The sequence below is a fragment of the Solanum stenotomum genome, chromosome 2 (assembly GCF_019186545.1).
Source record: "Solanum stenotomum isolate F172 chromosome 2, ASM1918654v1, whole genome shotgun sequence".
In the NCBI taxonomy this organism is placed as follows: domain Eukaryota; kingdom Viridiplantae; phylum Streptophyta; class Magnoliopsida; order Solanales; family Solanaceae; genus Solanum; species Solanum stenotomum.
In genome coordinates this window covers 61,909,485-61,929,569 of record NC_064283.1, presented here as the reverse complement: position 1 = coordinate 61,929,569, position 20,085 = coordinate 61,909,485, and the positions used below count along the sequence as shown (strand labels likewise).

The following is a 20,085-nucleotide window of genomic DNA, read 5'->3' as shown; positions in this document are numbered from 1 at the left end:
ATCACCACTTAGGCTCATAGTAGTGGTTGTCGGTTAGAGAAACTCCCACAAAAATTATATTACTTTATTACATGAATAAAGTTGAGTTTGTTATTTCATTTCTTTAACGAACTGAGTTGCTTTCTACTGTTTTAAAAGTTTTCTATATATTGCATGTGTTTTATTGCTTTATATTGAGTTAAGTTGTTTATAAGTTGAGTAAATCCAAGGTAAGTGTTCCTTTCAGATTCTTTTCAAGCTTATGTTATGTTTAGCATTCCAACTCACATACTCATACATTCAATGTACTGATGCCAGTTGGCCTACATCGTCTTATGATGCAGAAGCAGGTAACCAAGATCAACATCCAGCGCTTCGTTTATCCAGTTGAGCACTCAGAGTTGGTTGGTGAGCCTCCTTACTAATTTCCAGAGGGCTCTTTTTTACATTGCTTTCTAGTTTTCAGTTGTTAGGATGATCAGGGGTCCTGTCCCAACATCCCTCTTTGTTTTAGAGGCTTCATAGACAAATAGTTATAGCTATTTAGTCTTATTCATTCTAGCTATTTATGTTTAAGACTTGAGGTGCCATTTTTGGCTAAGTTATTGCATGAGTACATTTCTTATGTTTAAGTCTTCCGCTGAGTAAGTAAGTCAGGCCAAGGGTTCGCTTAGTGCCAACAATGGTTCTCGAGTGCCAGTCCCGCCTAGGGTGTAGGCTCGGAGAGTGACATAAACCTCTTTCATCAATTTGTTAGTGTCTACAGTTAAATCTAGAATTATTTGTAAATTTTCAGAAAGTGGGCAATTGGAGAAATCATCAAAATATGCAAGGAATGGCCGAATGTACTTCGCCAGTAAAAAAAAGAGGGTAAATGATCATTTTGTGTAATGAACAATAATTGAGTTATATTTGTCACGACCCGAGCCTACACCCTAGACGTGGCCGGCACTCGAGAACCATTGTTGGTCCCCAAGCGAACCCTCATCCTGGCTGACTACAAGCGAAAAATTGATTCAAGCATACAAAGCTTAAAAACTGACTAAAATTCATGAAACTGAAATACAAAGCTTTAACTCAAATGAAAAACTCTGAATGAAATAATATATTCAACTCGCCATAAAATAGGCAGCGTAAGTCTTTAAAACATTTAATAAAATAAATGAATAATACAGACTTCTCAACTATACTGACTATCTATGAAGCCTCTAACTGATAACGATGGAAGTCGGGACAAGACACACGACATCCTGATTGAACTGAAAAGTAAATGAAATCCTCTAGAAAAAAAGAGGCTCACCATAGCTAACTCGAACTTCCGGATGTATCAACGAACTCTTGTTGATGATCTTGAAAGCTTGAAAAGAATATGAAAGAAACTGAAGAACTTACCTGGCTCAACTCAACTCAACATAACTTAACTCATTTCAATAAAAAGCAATTTAAAACATGTGTAATATAAAGAAAAGTTATTTAAAAACATGATGCCAACTTTGTGTGTATGCAAAGATACATATAACTCTGAGATGTATGTAAAAATACAAATAATCTTAAAAAATTTACATATAAAATATCTAATTTTACGAAGAGACCACGGGTGCGGGTGCCCTATTTTTTGGCTGTAAATTCGCCACTGCTTTAAAATACACTATTAAATAGTTCATGGGGTAAAAAATATGGTATTAAATAATCTAGGGAGGTAATAGGTCCTTATGAAAGTTTAGTATCGCAACAGCAAATCCGACCAACGTTGGGGTATTTTTCACACCCTTATTCCTATTATTAATGATCTTTGATTGTTGTTCATACTTAATTTGTCATATGAACCCTATCTTGCTAAGAGTTGTTTGAAAATTTTGACATATTATTTCATAAACATGGTTTTCATTAGTAAAGTAAATTTCAAGTTTTAAAGTTTTATTTCAAAAAGAGTTTCAGTTAAGCATGAATTGCTTCCAGTGCATTATTTTTAGAAAGAAAAGCATTGTTTGTTTTTAAAAAAACATATCTTAATTTTGAGAAAGTACAATCAAATTTTCATAAAGCATAGTCTTTTAAAGCAAGTTCAGTAAAGCTATAAAGAAGCCTTTTTGAGTATTAACTCAACACAAGGACAATCAATTTTCTCCTAAACTGGGACCTTTTCCCTAAACGAGACATCATAAAGTTATTCAACATTATTGCATGGTTTTGGAAGTAGTATTGAACACCGAATTAGGTAAGGATTTAGATAATCTAAACTCCATAACTGCACCACTAGTAGGATATTATAGGGTTGTTGATTGCGGCGACTCTTCATTAAGCCCTTGGTAAGGGCTCATATATTGGTACCACGCCGATGCATATATTAATTTATTTGATAGGGTACAATGCCAGTGTGTGTGTGTATATATATATATATATATATATTAGATCGAATACCATACTGATACATATATATTATTGAATCGGGTACCACGCCGGTACATATATTTATTTGGATCGGTTATCACGCCAGTATATATTATTATTAAATCAGATACCACATCAGTACACTAATAACGTGAATGGTTATCGCATAGGTACACTAATAATTTGTGTGTGAGTTTCATGAGAGAACCATGTTTATTGTTGAGTTACAGTAACAGTGTGATAAAGTAGGTGAAACAAACTAAAAAGAAAAATAAAAGTATTTCGGATTTTGCACGGATGGAGGAAGAATGTTGCATATTTTTTACATTAATTTAATTCACAATTTATGTATGGAATATTCAATAATTTTTTATAAATTTAATAGAAATAATAACTCAATGTGAGAGAAGAAGAGAAGAAGAGCATGTTCTATTCATTAGAAATATTATTGCAGCTAAACTAAGAAGGCATTGACATATGACATTACAAGAAAAGAAATTTTTTACTATTGCATGTTAAAACGATATGATGAGTTTCTCAACTTTAGTTGCAATAATACTTATACTAAACAAAACATGATGTTTCACTCTTCACCTTCCCTCACATGGAGTTATTATTTCTACTATGTATATAAAAAGACAATTGAACATTCCATACATAAATTGTGGATAAAATAGATAAAAGTTTGGGAGGACCAAAATAGCACCAATATTGCAAACATGAGGGACTATTATTGCTCCATGTGAAAACACTCAAGAATGACTATGGGTCTTAACTCAAAGATAAGAGATTATTTTGGGCCTTTTCTCTATTAATTATGTAGGATTACAAAAAAAAAAAATCAAACACTATAGAAAAATAATACATGAATAATTTTTGTACAACATTTGCAAACCTACCAACCAAATATTGTAAAAAATTAATACATGCATAACTTTTTTCTTATTTACAAATTAAACATGGTACAAATGAATACATGAATACCGAATTCATATATTATCCTTGAGCTTATCCCTCTAACAAACGACCCTTAAGGGATATATTATACACATTGCTCTATTCTAGGCTTTTTGTCAGAGAGTGGTGCATCTCACAACAAAAATGATACAAAATTCTTAAATAGTGAAATTTTAGGTAATTATTTGAAAGTTTATGTAAGATTAATATATGTGGTTGAATATACGTCGAATTAGGTCGTTTTTTTCCATATATATCGCACGAATCTTGAATTTTAAATACTTTTATCATTATACTCCCTGCATTTAAAAAAGAATGACCTAGTTTGACGTAACACAAAATTTAAGAAAATAAAGAAGATTTTTTAATCTTATAGTTCTAAATAAAGTTATATCAAATGTACCAAAATTACCCTTTAATCTTATGACCTTAAATATACATGTGAAAAACTAAAATTAAATATTGTCATAAAAAAAAAGTCATCTTTCTAGAACAAACAAACAAAAATATTTATATATCATTTCATTTTGGGAAAAGGGTCTGATATACCCCTCAACTTTATCATTTAGAGCTGATATACCCCTCGTTATGAAAGTGGCTCATATATACCCCTACTTATATACAAATGGCTCACAATACCCTTTTCCTCTAACGGAAATGAAAAATAATAATTTTAGTTTAATTGTTTTTTATTATTTTTTTAAAAAATAAAATATAATCTCATATGAGTATATTTAATCCTCCTCAAACATATATATATTTTTTTTACTTTTTTTTTTGTTGCAATGACTAATTTAGATTTATTATTTTGATGGTCAAATTTATTTATGTTTCACTAATATTCTTGTAAAACTTATTATAGAAGACCAAATTTTTTTCTTCAAATACAAAAATTAAATTACAATATAGACAAAAAAATTGTTTTAAATTATAATATAGCCACAAAAAAATTTGTTTTAATTTTTTTTCTTTACACTAAGAAATGAAAAAAAAAATAAAACAAGAATAAGAAACTCAAATAATTATAATAATAAAAAAGTCAAAAAATAATTTATGTATGAAAAAGATTAAAATATACCTTGAACTTTTCTAGAAGAATCGTATATACCCCTGAATAATTTTTAAGAAAATCAAAAGTCAAAAATATAAATTTAAAACTAATTTTTTCACTTCCGTTAAATGAAGGGTATATGTGAGCTCATTTTGTAACGGTAGGGGTATATGTGAGCCGTTTGTATAACAGTAAGGGTATATATGAGTGACCTTCATAACGAAGGGCATATTAGCTTCAAATAACAAAGTTGAGGGATATATCAGACCCTTTTTCCTTTCTTTTTTGAAACAAACTAAAAAGAAAAATAATTCTATTTTCTTTTAAAACGGGGAGTATTTTGGATTTTTGTGACTTCTTTTTTGTCTGACACATTTCACTGAGCACTCCTCTAACATTTAAATCTTATGACCTTAAATATACATGTAGAAAGCTAAAGTTAAAATATTGCCACAAAAAAAGTTATCTTTTTTAAAACAAACTTAAAAAATATAATTTTTTTCTTTTTTGAATCAGACAAAAAAGGAAAATAGTTTTAAAACGACACAAAATTTAAGAAAATAAGGAAGATTTTTTATTCTTGTAATTCTAAATTAAAGTTATGTCAAATGTATCAAAATAACCCTTTAATCTTATGACCTTAAATATACATGTACTTATAGATAAAATATTGTCATAAAAAGTTATCTTTTTAAAATAGACTAAAAATATATATATAACGGACAATAAAGGAAAATAGTATAAAATGGGAGAGTATTTTGGATTGTTTGACTTCTTTTTTGTCTGATTCATTTCGGCGAATACTCCTTAACATTTAATCTTATGACATTAAATATATATGTGAAAAGCTAAAATTAAAAAAATATATCTTTTTAAAATAGAATAAAAAATATTTGAAATAGACAAAAAAGGAAAATAGTTTAAAATCAGTGCACAAGTGGAAGAAGGGTGAGTCTTAACAGGCAAGACAAATTTGACTGCCTCTTTAACGTATGTTCAGAATTAGTGCAGAGCTCAAAACTCTCTTCTTCTTGCTCATCAATGGCGTACCAGTTACCTCACGAAACTAGCACCAAACGCAAGTTCAATGATTATGCCGCTGCCAGCACAGCCAGGATGAGACATAACGAAATCCTCTTCAATTCTTCTCTGAAAACTCCCATTCAATTCTTCGTCCGTATGTTTTCCGGCGGCAAAACCCTGGTCATTCAAGCCTATTCGTCTGATACAGTTGCATCAGTTCACTGGAAAATCCATTCCATCACCGGAATTCGACCAATCCGATCGACCTCTGCTGTACCAGCAATGGAACAGCGATTAATCTACCGCGGCAAACAGCTTGAGTTGTCCCAAACGTTATTGGAATGTGGTGTACAAAATGACGATACCCTGCAACTGATGAGTGACTTGAATTTGGTTATTCATGACCTCTGCAACTGCAATGACGACACAGATATTAATGCTAATGTCACTCGTATGACGAAGATGCTTACCGATTTTCTCGCAAATACCCCGAAGGATGGCGCAGATGGATCGGAGGAATATCTCCAAATGTTTATTTACTTCTGTGTTCCTGCGGCCCTGGTAAAACTTTATATATCTCCTTCTGTAATTAAAAAACAAGCTGCTCATGGATGCGTTTGTCAATTTATAGATAACTGTAGGATACTTTTCACCGATCCTACAACTGTATATAGGCAGTTTGCTCCTATATTCTTCGAGTTCTGTACGATTCTAAGAGGGGCTGCTGGTGTTGATGATACTTTATATATATTTTGCCGTAGTAGTTTAGCTGCAATGATGAAGGGGAATGTCCATGATGTTAAGCATGTGTTAAGATTGCAGGATATTTTCCCTTTTGTTCATGAGTTGGCAACAAGGTTATCTCATGCTTTGGAATTGAGTGTGCAATTAGCTGAGTTTATACAGCTATCAGAGAGTGATGTGCGTGAGTTTATTCAGTTCATGCATCGGGTAAAGTGTGCAATACGACGTCAAAAAGCATTTGGCAGTCTGGTTAGTTTCCCTTCCTTGATGCAAGATGAAGCAGGAAATGAAAGATCTGAGATTAAAGGCGTGCATCATGTTTTTTGTGACTTGCTGGAAAAATCGGAGCTGTGTCTGAAGGAACTGGAACGGCAGCTGGGTTTGGTAAACATAGGAAGAGGTGAGCCTATTATAGGCTGTTGGTCCCAGTATCTTTTAATTCTAAAAGAGTTAGAAAGCATTTCGAAGTTGTATAANAAATACCCCGAAGGATGGCGCAGATGGATCGGAGGAATATCTCCAAATATTTATTAACTTCTCTGTTCCTCTGGCCCTGGTAAAACTTTATGTATCTCCTTCTGTAATTAAAAAACAAGCTGCTCATGGATGCGTTTGTCAATTTATAGATAACTGTAAGATACTTTTCACCGATCCTACAACCGTATATAGGCAGTTTGCTCCGATATTCTTCGAGTTCTGTACGAATCTAAGAGGGGCTGTGGGTGTTGATGATACTTTATATATATTTTGCCGTAGTAGTTTAGCTGCAATGATGAAGAGGAATGTCCATGATGTTAAGCATGTGTTAAGATTGCAGGATATTTTCCCTTTTGTTCATGAATTGGCAACAAGGTTATCTCATGCTTTGGAATTGAGTGTGCAATTAGCTGAGTTTATACAGTTATCAGAGATTGATGTGCGTGAGTTTATTCAATTCATGCATCGGGTAAAGTGTGCAATACGACGTCAAAAAGCATTTGGCAGTCTGGTTAGTTTCCCTTCCTTGATGCAAGATGAAGCAGGAAATGAAAGATCTGAGATTAAAGGCATGCATCATGTCTTTTGTGACTTGCTGGAAAAATCGGAGCTTTGTCTGAAGGAACTGGAACGCCAGCTGGGTTTGGTAAACATAGGAAGAGGTGAGCCTATTATAGGCTGTTGGTCCCAGTATCTTTTAATTCTAAAGGAGTTGGAAAGCATTTCGAAGTTGTATAAGGGATTGAATGAAATGTTTTGGGAGAAGATGAGGCAAAGAAGAGTTGCTTTGTGCTTTCTGATAGGTAAGCTTTCAAAAAAGTCTACAGATTATCAGTGGATTCTTGAGCACAAGGAAGTAACACATTTTAAGATAAGGCAGCATTTTGCCTTGAAGATGCTTCTAGAAGGGAGGCACAAGAACGAGGAGCTTTGCGAGATGCTCATTTGTAGGTCTCGTTTGTTTGAAGACTCATTTGAGTACATTGGACATGCTAGTCCTAGGTCTCTGCGAGGTCAATTATTTATTCAATTTGAGAATGAAGAAGCTACCGGGCCTGGTGTGTCGAGGGAGTGGTTTTCCTTGGTATGTGAAGCCATTTTCAACCCTCAGAATGCTCTATTTGTTTCATGCCCAAATGACGGTAGAAGGTTTTTCCCAAATCCAGGTAAATTTTTATTGCCTTTATGTACACATAAATGTGACATTTTGTTCTCATTTATCCCTTCTGTTAGTTATTTGATCTAAAGTTGTTGAGTATGAAAGATGTTTCTTATCTAATTTTTCCTCAAAAATAGATAAATAGTATGAGATAGAGGTTGAATCTTTGTGAGTATGAGTATACGTATTATCTCTCTTTCTGTTCATACCCTCATAGCATTCTTTGAGGTTCAACTATTTCATGAAACCCATGTCTGAGAGTTTTACTGATTCGTTGCTACATAATTTTTAGTAAGTCGAAAGGATTGAGGACACACATTGGAGGTTTGTGGAAGGAACTACAGAAACATGAACTATTCATTATTCAAGGGTTGAGTATACGAAAAAAAAAGATCCTGATATGGAAAGATAATACCCGCTAAAAACGGAATTTCAGATTGTTTAGCATCTTTTCGTGTATCAAACCACTGTTACACTCCCCTTCTCAGATTTGTTTAACTATGTAGCGGACCCTAAAGAAGGATAGAAAATCCTCCTTAGAAGGAAGAAGCAACTAGGACAGCTTTTAGAACAACTGAGCAGCAGCCCCAAAGTACAGCCCAAGACTGATACTATGATTGGGAAGGACAAACAAATGGTCTATTTTCTATTAAGTCTTGCTATACACTCTTGATCAAAGGTAGGTTTTTCCCTTCTGGCAGCAATCTTATGGATCATCTAGAGAGAAGATTCAATGATACTTCACCGAGAAAGGAAAGAATATAATGTTAGTTTGAACTCAAATGTAAATGACATTGATACCATTCTTGACTTCATAAGTTCATTTACTGTCCAGCAGAAAAGCTGATTTTTGTCTCCTTTTGGCACTTCTGCCAATATTCATTTACTGTCCAGAAGAGCTGAGTTTTTGTTTAATTTTGCCAGCCTGCTTGAGGAGATTAAACCATTCTAACATGCTGAGATTTTAAATTTAATTTTGTCTGGATTTAGTTCTCATGTTAGTATATTTTTTTAGTTGTGTTATTATTGATGTCCTTTGGTNCAAAATTATGTTGGTTGCAGCTTTGGTGCCGAGTGATGTGCAAATTTTTGGTACATGTGATATGTAATATTCTTCTAAATAGATGTAAGAAATGTCAACCTTCTGAAACTTGACTTTTATGAGAAGGTAGCTTTTGTTTAGGGATGGAAAATGGGGCAGGGCGGAGCCAGTGGCGGACCTAGAATTTTTGCTCAGGGGGTTCGAAGTATAAAGAGGAAGTTCAGGTGGTAATGCAAGTGTGCAGTGAGCGTAGTAGCCCCTCGGTATGCTCTTTGTACAAGAACCATAGATATTTCATTGGTTCATAAAAGTAAAGACTAAGTTAATCAATGATATTGAAAACAAAGATGCATTGATAAGAATTTTAGTGGATCGACGGTATTACTTAAGTTAATTCCTAAAACACATGAAAATTAAATAATGAAAAAGGGAGCGAGACGGGGAAGAAAAATCTTTACCTTATCATGCTAAATTTAACTCAAATTATCATACTGTATTAAACATTTCTTTTTACTTTTATCATGCTCCCTCGAGCATTCTTAAAATTTCTTGTGCTTTTTATACTTTTATTTTGTAATGTTTTACTTTATATTTCACTTTTAAAATTTTTAAATTAATATCCATTCAATCAAATATTACTATGAAAATCGTCAAGATTCTCTAAAAGTGTGTAAGAATAGAGTTACTAATATTATAATGCATATTATTAATATAAATAAATATCATCGTCAATTTTTTTAGTTCATATAGTTCAATTTACTAGGTTAGTCATAATTTGTAAAAAAAAAAAAAAAACGAATAAATCAAATAAGTTTAGTTTTCATCTCACTAAAATAGAATTAAAAATATAAAAGAAATTTCATTAATTCTATTAAATTAATATGCTTAAAAGGACGTTGACGATATTTAAGTTTTTTCACTCAATTACATCTAATTTACATATTTTTTTAAAATAAACTATATTTCTATCTCAATTTCAAGTTCAATATAATTCATCATTTTTTTAAAAAAGTTATTCAAACGTATATGAAAAAAGAGTTGCGTTGAAACAAAATGAATAATAGATATAAAAATAAAAAGAATGTGTCTAATAAATTTAAACAAAAATAAATTAAAAAGAAGAAATGGAATAAAAGGAAAAAATAATGAAACAGAAGAAGAAGGTCTAAGCCCAAAAGTTCCATTTTCCAAAGCTAATATTAAAAAGGGGAAAAAATGTTGCCAATGGGACTTGAACCCATGACATAGGGGAACTACATGAACCACTTATCCATTGAGCCAAGTCTGTCCTGTGTTCTCAGGGGGTTCATTTTAATATATATACATATAAACTCAGAATTTGAAGTTATATATACAGTGTAATTTTTTGACGAGAGGGTTCGGGTGAACCCCCTGGGCACCACCTAGGTCCGCCCCTGGGCGGAGCGGTTACGAGGCAAACTTGCATAAAGTTGTGATGACCCTAACCTGCCCCACTTCACATAGGAGCAATATGTGCATTCGTTTCCTTATTCTGCTTGAAAATTATAACGAAGAGCTCTCATTTACTGACTTGCCCCCTCCCAAAATAGTTATCATGTTTTTTTTTTAGAATGGTTATATTAGAGTGGAATTTATAAATGAATTTTTCCTTACATTAATAGCTGAAAAAATTGCAACTTTACTACTCTTTCTTATAGTTATTGATGAATATCTAATTCGAATAGTGAAAGTCGTTTATGTTTGATTTAACATCGACCGTTGATAAATTAAAAAAATAATTAAAAACAATCAAAAACAAAACAATTGGAATAGATGGATTGATATTAAGGAAACCTAATGAATAACAACCTGATTGAAATGATTTTAGGTTTTAGTTTTAATTTGACATTTCAATTTGCAAACCACAAATCTGCTCTGCCCCACATGTTTTTTTTAAAAAAAATAAAAATTGTACACCGCCTCCACAAAAGCTCAAACTCACCCGTCCCATTGTCCCTACTTTTGGTTTGTTGGTCCTATTAAGTGTTAGCAATGTGGCTCAAGCACACTAGTGGCCTAAAGCTGAATATAAACACACTACTCACTAGTGAACTAAAGCTAAATACAAAAAGAGGCCTTAAACTTTTTTTCCAAAAATATTATATTTTTTTATGAAGTGTTGTTGGTGTAGATAATGTGAAACAGTAACGACGAAGAAGACAGNAGTTTAAATTTGCCATTTCAATTTGCAAACCACAAATCTGCTCCGCCCCACATGTTTTTTTAAAAAATAAAATAAAATTGGACACCGCCTCCACAAAAGCTCAAACTTGCCCCGTCCCATTGTCCCTACTTTTGGTTTGTTGGTCCTATTAAGTGTTAGCAATGTTGCTCAAGCACACTAGTGGCCTAAAGCTGAATACAAACACACTACTCACTAGTGAACTAAAGCTAAATACAAAAAGAGGCCTTAAACTTTTTTTCCAAAAATATTATATTTTTTTATGAAGTGTTGTTGGTGTAGATAATGTGAAACAGTAACGACGAAGAAGACAGAGGTTTGCTAGGTGTGTTTCTTGTCTGGAAAAAAAAAGATTCTAGAAGATTAGTCATATATATTTATTTTATTCCTTGTAATTATATTTTAGTTTTTTAAACAAAGTAGAACACTTACTTTGTTAGATAAAATAGGACATATTTCATAGTTGGTCAGTCATGTTCTCCATTATCTTTACACAGTTTGTTGTTCACGTATTTCGTGAGTTGTATATATATGCATCTGTACAGTGATGTCAAACATACAGAAAAGAGAATTTTCTCTCAATCAATTTCTTGCTATCTTTTCATGGTATCCGAGCAGGTTTAGAATTTGCCTAAAATCCTTGTTTCGTTTTCTCTTTTCTTCATCTTCTCTGCAATGGCACCCACGTCTTCTACTTCTGATCCAATTATTTAAAGCACTCCAGTCACTTTTTCTGCTGGAAATAATGTTATCGATTCAACTCATCCCTACTATATTCATCCTTCTGATTATCCAGGGATGAATCTCGTTTCCACAATGTTTGATGGGAAAAGCAATGGTGGATGGAGAAGGGCCGTTATAATTGCGCTCTCTACCAAAAACAAACTTGGCTTCATTGATGGCTCATTGGCAATTCCAATTGCAGATTTGGCTCTTCAAAAGGCATGGTCACGCTGCAATGACATGGTTCTTTCGTGGCTTCTCAACTCTTTATCTAAAGAGATAGTTGAATCAGTGCTTTACTCCCAAAGTGCCAAAGAACTTTGGAGCGACCTAAAAGATAGATTTGGTCAGACGTATGGTGCAAAATTGTTCCAGTTACAAAAGGAACTAAATGTTATGGTGCAAGGTAACTCTAGTATATCAGACTATTTCACTAAAATGAAGAGTCTATGGGATGAACTAGATGCGTTAAACATTTTTTCTGTTTGTGTTTGTGTGTGCGATTGTGGTGCTAAGGCAAAACTTCTGAAACCCATCAAGATGAAAGGTTGTTACAATTCCTGATGGGGCTAAATGAGTCTTTTATTGGTGTTAGGAGCAATATTTTGTTGTCATCCCCTTTACCCTCTATTGTACAGGCTTATTCCTTGGTTATCCAAGATGAAAAGCAACGAGAAATCAATACTTCTCCTGTCTATCCAGGGGATTCTGCATCATTTATCATAACAAATCAAGCAGGAGGAAATAAAAACTATCCTAGTTTCAAACCACCAAAGGGATTTGTTGAATCAAAGAAGAATTCAAGCACATGTGCCTATTGCAGAAAGCCAAGTCATAGCATTGACAAATGCTACAGGATTCATGGATTTCCTCCAGATTTCAAGTTCACAAAGCAAAGGAAATTCCAAACTCTAGCTAACAATGCTTACCACGCTGTGGAGGAGGTTGATCAAGGGGGTAATGAGTTCTCAAATGGAAGAACTCTAACTCAGGAGAACATAGGAGAACTTTTGCAATTACTTCAACAATTCAAAATGGGATAGCAAAGTGATAACAATGTTGAAGCTACCACGAGTGCCAATTGTGCTGGTATGAAAAGGTTTTTCAATTCTTATGCATTTTTGGTTAAAATAGACACCAATCTTGGATATTGGACAGTGGTGCATCTAAACATATAACTCTTAACAAGCATCTTCTTTCCAATTTTAAGTCATTAGGAAATCCAATCATGGTGACACTTCCCAATTCTCACAAAGTTAAGGTCACACATTATGGTTCTGTTACTCTTCTGAAAAATTTGATCTTGCATAATGTTCTCTATATTCCATCTTTTAAATTCAATCTTATGTCTGTCCACGAGTTGTATAAACAACTTAATCGACATGTTCTCTTCACTCTTGATTCTTGCTTTCTATAGGGCCCTTCAATGAAGCAGCCACTGGATATTGGTGAAGAAAAAGGTGGACTCTACATTCTAAAATCGAAGTCTAAAGCTGCAGCTTCTAGGGATAGTTTTGTTTCTAGTCAAGTTTTAATTCCAAGAAGGCACTGTGTTGCCAATCCTATTCCTATTTTAAATTCTAGTTTCAACGTTCATGTTTCAAATGTAGAAGAGAAGCTATGGCATTATAGACTCGGTCATATGCCTTTAATCAATATGAGAAAAATTATGTCTTTTCCAGTATCTCATTGTTCAAATTTTCAATCTCCATGTGTTATTTGTCCAATGGCTAGACAGTCCAAACTCCCTTTTCCCTCTAGTTCTATTTCTACAAAATCTATTTTTGAATTAATTCATGTAGATACTTGGGAACCTTACAACAATCCTACTCATGACAATTTCAGATATTTTCTCACTATAGTAGATGGTTTTAGTAGAGGAACATGGACTTTCTTACTATCTTCCAAATCAAATGCTTTTACAGTACTTAAATCTTTCCTAATCATGATAGAGAGGCAGTTTCGCACTACAGTCCAGAAAATAAGATCAGATAATGCTTTTGAATTAGGGACTGGAAAACTGCAATTTGAATTTTTGTCTTCTCAAGGAATCATTCATCAAACAACTTGTGTTTCCACTCCACAACAAAATGGAGTTGTAGAAAGGAAACATAGGCATCTATTAGAAACGTCTAGAGCGCTTATTTTTCAATCGCATTTACTTATGAAGTTTTGGGGTGATTGTCTTTTAACAATAACCTATTTGATTAATAGGTTTCCTTCCAAAGTTCACAAATATAAAACAACCTATTTGATTAATAGGTCTCAAGAGTTCAAAATTAAAGACTTTGGAAACTTCCACTATTTCCTTGGTATGGAGGTACTTCGCGAGCATCGGGGTTTAATTCTCAGTCAATGCAAGTTCACTTTGGATTTATTGACAAAAATTGATATTCTCGGCCTTACTGCAGTATCTTCCCCTTTTGATCCCACATCAAAATTGCTTGCTAATTCGGGTGATCTAATCAAAGACCCAACTTTGTATTGCCATCTACTCGGAAAGTTAAATTATCTCACACATACTCGCCCAGATCTTGCCTTTACAGTACAACATTTGAGCCAATATATGCAAGATCCAAGGGCCCCTCATTTGAATGTTGCTCTTCGTGTCCTTCGCTACTTATTGAAGGACCCTGGTCTGGGATTATTCATGTCTTCATCAACATCCTTTCAATTGATAGCTTTTTGTGATTCGGATTGGGGGGCTTTCCCCAATTCACGAAAGTCTGTAAGTGGATTTTAGATAGCTCTTGGTGCTTCTCCTATCTCCTGGAAGTCAAAGAAGCAGACTTCTATCTCTCTCAGCTTTGCTGAAGCTGAGTATCGGTCCATGAGGAGAGTTGTTGCCGAGTTGACTTGGTTGGTACGATTATTCACTGATTTTTCGATTACTATAGCTTTGTCAGTTCCTCTTCACTCGGATAGCGAAACTGCTATACATATTGCCAAGAATCCCATTTTTCATGAGCGAACCAAGCATGTGGAGCTTGATTGCCATTTCTTCCGACAACAATTTCTTGCTGATTTAATTTCACTCTCATTCACTCCATCTTCGTCTCAATTAGCCGATTTATTCATATATATTCATTTTATTCCTTGCAATTATCTTTTAGTTTTTTAAACAAAGTAGGACACTTACTTTGTTAGATAATGTAGGAGACATTTCATAGTTGGTCGGTCACGTTCTTCATTATCTTTACGGAGTTTGTTGTTCACGTATTTTGTGAGTTGTATATATACGCATCTGTACAGTGATGTCAAACATATAGAGAAGAGAATTTTCTCTCAAACAATTTCTTTTTATCTTTTCAAGTGTATTCTTCTTGATTTTTGAGATTAAAATTAATAATTTTTTCGTAATCAATTTTTTTCTAATAATTCCTTTTCAATTGATAATATAGTAAATTCATTTAATCTTTCTTGAGACATAATAATGTAGATGTGTCAAGCTTCTAATAATATTTGCTTTTTATATGAAAATTTTATTTTTTCTACAAATAGTACTCAATAAGCAGACCAAAAAAAATGGTACTCAATGTTATTTCTTTTTTTTTAAAAAAACATAGCCTATTATAACTTTAAAAAATAGGTCCCCTCGAATTTGCAGGCGTAAGACACCTGCCTATTTTAAAGGGAGTGCGTAAATAATAAATAAAAGTGACAATAAAACTGAAAGTATAAGGAGGCTCATGAGTGAGCATACTTGGTCTCTTCTTCTTGACTCTGAATGAAGGTACGTAGCTGTCAGCTATACATATTTAACAAGCCTCGAACTTTCTTAGGAAGTTCAGCAAAAATATTGTACAGACTAATAGTAGCCAATTAATCAGCAACTTTGTTAGCTTCTCTAAATTAATGTCGGATAATGATATCATAGTTAGTAACTAATCTTCTCATTCCCTTAGTAGTATCTTCAATTCTCCAAGGAACTGTCCTGATCCCATATAAAAAATTATATACTACCAGAGAATCAGTTTCACAAATGATCATGTTGAAGCCATTGTCAATGCACCACTTAAGGCAAAAAAAAACAATGCCACTGCCGCCTCTGCATTCCTACTTGTACTTCTACCCATTAGGATGGAATGTATCGATAGTGTACAAATAATGTATAATTGGATTTATATGATATATAACTATGTATGAAAAATGTATATACATCCATGTACGTTGTTTATACAATATTTATAAATTTCAATAGTTCATCTTTCCTACACAAACTGATTTTTTCAATTCCGATCAACTCAAATCTCCTCTAAGCAATCCCTATGAGCTTCTCTCAATATTTTGAGTCATTTAATATATTATTTACTCAAAAATAATTCACATCTGCAACAGATTAAATTTTAAACCGATAAATTTCTTTCATCGATTAGTTAGTGTCCACAATTAAAGCTAGAATTATTTGTAAATAACCAAAAAGTGGGCACATGGACAAATCGTCAAAATGTGTAAGGAATGACCGAATGTACTTCATCAACGAAAAAAGGAGAAAAAACAGTTTGTGTAATAAACAATAATTGAGCTATATTGGATAAGAATTTTTTACTTAGGTTGATTTATAAGGCAATTTAACTTAAAAAGTCCTATTTTAGTTTCTAGAATAAGGATGTTAATTGTTCAGATTGGTTGACTATTTTAAGAAATATATGCAATATTAAAATTTTGGTTACTTTGTTGTGTAAGTAACTATGCAAGTTTCCAAATTCTATTAGATTTATCCATAAATTAATTTGGACTATACTAAATTTAAGAAAATATTTTAAATAAGATGGCTAATATAATTGGACTAAGGGTAAAAAAACATAACTATACAATTTAGGCATCTAAATTACTCCTATATAATAGTATTTTAACATTTCATCAACATAGCAATAGAATCTTTACAAAACTGAAAACAAAAGAAGGAAAAAACAGTATATACATTTAAAAGATAACGCATGATTGGTATTGGGTTTTAATTGCTTAATTTTCACCGTCCTGTTATTTACCTTTCACAAATATCTCATTCATCAGTTAATTCTTCTCTCTCATAACCTCAAAAGAATGTATTTAAACCAAAAACAAATTGTCTATCTCCTGTTAAACTCGTTTCAATGGCTGAAAGAAACTATGTGTCAATTTTAATTCAGCACGACCGAAAATGGAATGTAATAGGTACGTATGAGGTTTTTAAATTAGTGTCGAGTTTTTCGTAGATCAATTTTACAAGTTTTTATAGTTTCAAGCATTGAAACGACGAATGTATTATTCAATTTTTAAATTTAAAAAATCGTCTGAATGTCTGAAAACACAATTTTAAATTTTTTTGTTGAATTTTTATGTAAATCGTATGTTGTATAATTATTTTGAATCTTAATTAGTATGTTGATCAGGAAAAAAACTTGAATTATTTTTTGTATAATTGTTTAAGTTGAAAATTGAGTATGATTTGTGTATGATGGTATTATTCATATAACCCAAAAAAAAAAATTAACAACAAATATAAAACGAATTTTATAAATTATTTTGGTTAAGCATTAATTTTTTTTCTGGTAAATGGATGGTTAGTTCAAGGTGTATTTGATGGTTTAAATAATTTATTATGTATTTGTAAATATATAGTAGGCCATCAATATTAATCCAACATGTGCAATTAATGATCTTATACACATAGAGGAACAGATGAAAGGAACCGGTTGCGCGACATGTTCCTTTTAGAGCAAATCCGACTGGGATAAGGAGAACGTCAACCACGTGAATTAGAAGTTATAAAACAGTGGAGGGATTATTTTTTCGACAAGCAACCAGTACATAAAGTTTCTTTTTTATAAAGGAGTCCTACAAGGAAAAGGGAGCGCAAATAAGTCAAAGTGTAAACATAGGTATAAATCCTAAGAGAAGTAGGAAGCATGATCAAAGAAGGAAATAAGGGGCGTAAATAAAGAGTTCAAGAAGGAAATAAATCAAAGTGAAGTCAAGAAAGAAAATTGAAGACAAGTTCGAGTTGAACAAGGAGTTGAGGATGCAGCAAAGTCAAGTTCGAGTTGAACAAAACTTTGAGGAGGTTTAATCTATAAATAGGGTAATAACTGCTTCGAAGAAGTTTGCGCACTTACATAGAGAGAAGATCAAAACACGATCAAGAGTTTGAGAGAGTTTTGAGATTTACTTGGGGAGTGTTGCGAGTTTGTGAGAAAAAAGTTGTAAGATTGTAGTTAAGAGTTTTGATTACAATCAAGTGTGTGTGTAGGATTCGTCTAACAAGTTTGAGATACTTGACGGACGGCAGAAGACTTAAACCTGGGGTTTTTTGTCTTGGGTAACTAGGAATTAGAGTTTATAATTTCTTAGCTAGGAATTAGAGTTTATAATTCCTTAGATTACCTAGGTGTGTAATTTTTGTGTTGATTGGAGTTGAGATAAATAATACAAAATTGTGAACTAATTATTATTTTACGAAATTATTTACTAGAACTCACAAACAGTAAAGAACAAGTAGTTAGTATGTGTTCCTTTGCAGAATAAAGGGGGTCATAATTCCAACAATTGGTATCAGAGCAGGTTATCTTTGTAGAGTCTAATAACTCAAGATAAGATCACTATGAATTCTGTACCTCCTCTCGGACACAGTGAAGGTCAACACATCAACATACCATGATTCACTGGATATTACTATGCATGGAGGAAGGCGACAATGGAGGATTTTATACAAGCCCATGACTATGAATTATGGATGAGAGCTACTGATGGTCCTCTTATTCCTATGATGAAGGATGATGAAGGGAAAGTCATTCCAAAGCCCAAGGCTCAATATGGAGAAGCTGATTATAGAATGTTAAAGCTAAGTGCATCCTTGTATGTAGACTTGGACCTGACGAGTTCAATCGCATCTCTAGTTGTACTACAACAAAACTAATTTGGGATACACTAGTCAATGCACATGAAGGAACTCCCCAAGTAAAAAAATTTAGAATTGCTAGACTATCATTTGAATATGAAGCACTTAAGATGGAGAGTGGTGAATCACTTCAAGATATGATTACTAGATTCACTACTATTGTGAATGGGCTGGTGTCTTTGGGAAAAATATATACTACTGAGGAACATGTGGATAAAGTGCTGAGGACTCTACCTAAGTCGTGGGAGATCAAGATCACTGCAATCAGAGAAGCAAAGGATTTGACAACTATGAGCTTGGATGAACTTGTAGGAAATCTAAAGACTTATGAGATGAATGTTGATAACACAAAAATGAGTAAAAGAAGCAAAGATATGATTTTTTTCTTTCAAGGCAACTGAGAGTGATGAATCTGATCTGGATGCTGAGAACATAGCCGTGATCAACAAAAAACTCAGAAAGCTCCTCAAGAAAAGTGGAAACTATGAGAAAAAATTGCCTCCGAGCAAAGAAACAAAATCTGACATTGCTATGTATGCTGCTTGGGGAACAGGTTCAGACAACTCAATTGAAGATGATACAAAAGATGTTGTTTTGATGGCCATGGAGGACTCTAAACCAGACTCTGAATCGGACATTGAGAAAAGGGAGGTAAATCTTCTTGACCTTAAAAATAAGCTAAAATGTTTTTCAAAGAAAAAATTATCTTCCCTTATTCTAACTCCCATAGATAATTTTCAAGAGTTGAATGAAAATAGAGATCAGTTATTGACTTCCTTAGCCAGTTTAAAATTTGAATATATTGATCTTGAAAAAATTAATTCTAATCTCAAGAAAGAAAATCAATTCCTAAAGGAACATGTACATCAACTTGATTCCTGCACTTTGGCTCTCAAATCTGAAATTTTGAAACAAAGTATAACTGGGAATGGAAAAGAAAAAAAATAGTGGTGACCAAATCAGATGTGACCAAGATCTAAAGAGGTTAAAAGATGAACTATTTTTTGAAAGGGAAAAATCTAGAAGAATAAATCTTGACTTGTCTAGAACTAAGTATGAGCTTGAGAGGGCAAACAAATGGACTCAGTAATCAATGATTGTAACTCAGCTCAGTAATAGAACACATAACCCTAAAGCTGGAATAGGTTTGGTTAAAGAAGTCTCTAAGAAAACCTCTTATTTGTGCACACATTGTGGTAGTATTGGTCACTCAAGGGGTACATGCCCAATAGTTATATAACTCACATGAATAAAAACTTCAAAGCTGCCTCAAATAGAAAAATCAACCTTGTTAAAAAAAAGGAATCACGTCAAAGGAACATGTTGGGGTAAAATAAAAAATTTAAAAATGTTTTACCAATATGGATCAATAGAGATCTTACTCATCCCTTTTATCAATACAAAGGACCCAAGCTAGTCTGGGTTCCTAAATCTAACCTTTGAATTTGCAGGAAAA

General features: G+C 33.0%; 1 protein-coding gene across 1 annotated transcript; it reads left to right on the top strand.

Annotated features, from left to right (window-relative positions):
* The first annotated feature begins 5,404 nt into the window (after positions 1-5,404).
* Positions 5,405-7,573, top strand: LOC125856173 (E3 ubiquitin-protein ligase UPL5-like). The gene is made up of 3 exons (XM_049535729.1): positions 5,405-6,563; positions 6,772-7,425; positions 7,518-7,573. The coding sequence occupies exons 1-3, from the start codon at positions 5,420-5,422 to the stop codon at positions 7,571-7,573; spliced, it is 1,854 nt and encodes a 617-aa protein (XP_049391686.1). The 5' UTR covers positions 5,405-5,419.
* The last annotated feature ends 12,512 nt before the right edge of the window (positions 7,574-20,085 follow it).

Excerpts from the sequence above, each read along its gene's own strand:
- LOC125856173 (XM_049535729.1), top strand. The coding sequence starts at position 5,420 with ATGGCGTACCAGTTACCTCACGAAACTAGCACCAAACGCAAGTTCAAT. Across the intron at positions 6,564-6,771 it reads AGGTGAGCCTATTATAGGCT|ATAACTGTAAGATACTTTTC; the intron begins GTTGGTCCCAGT and ends GTCAATTTATAG. Across the intron at positions 7,426-7,517 it reads TGCTTTGTGCTTTCTGATAG|ATGCTTCTAGAAGGGAGGCA; the intron begins GTAAGCTTTCAA and ends TTTGCCTTGAAG.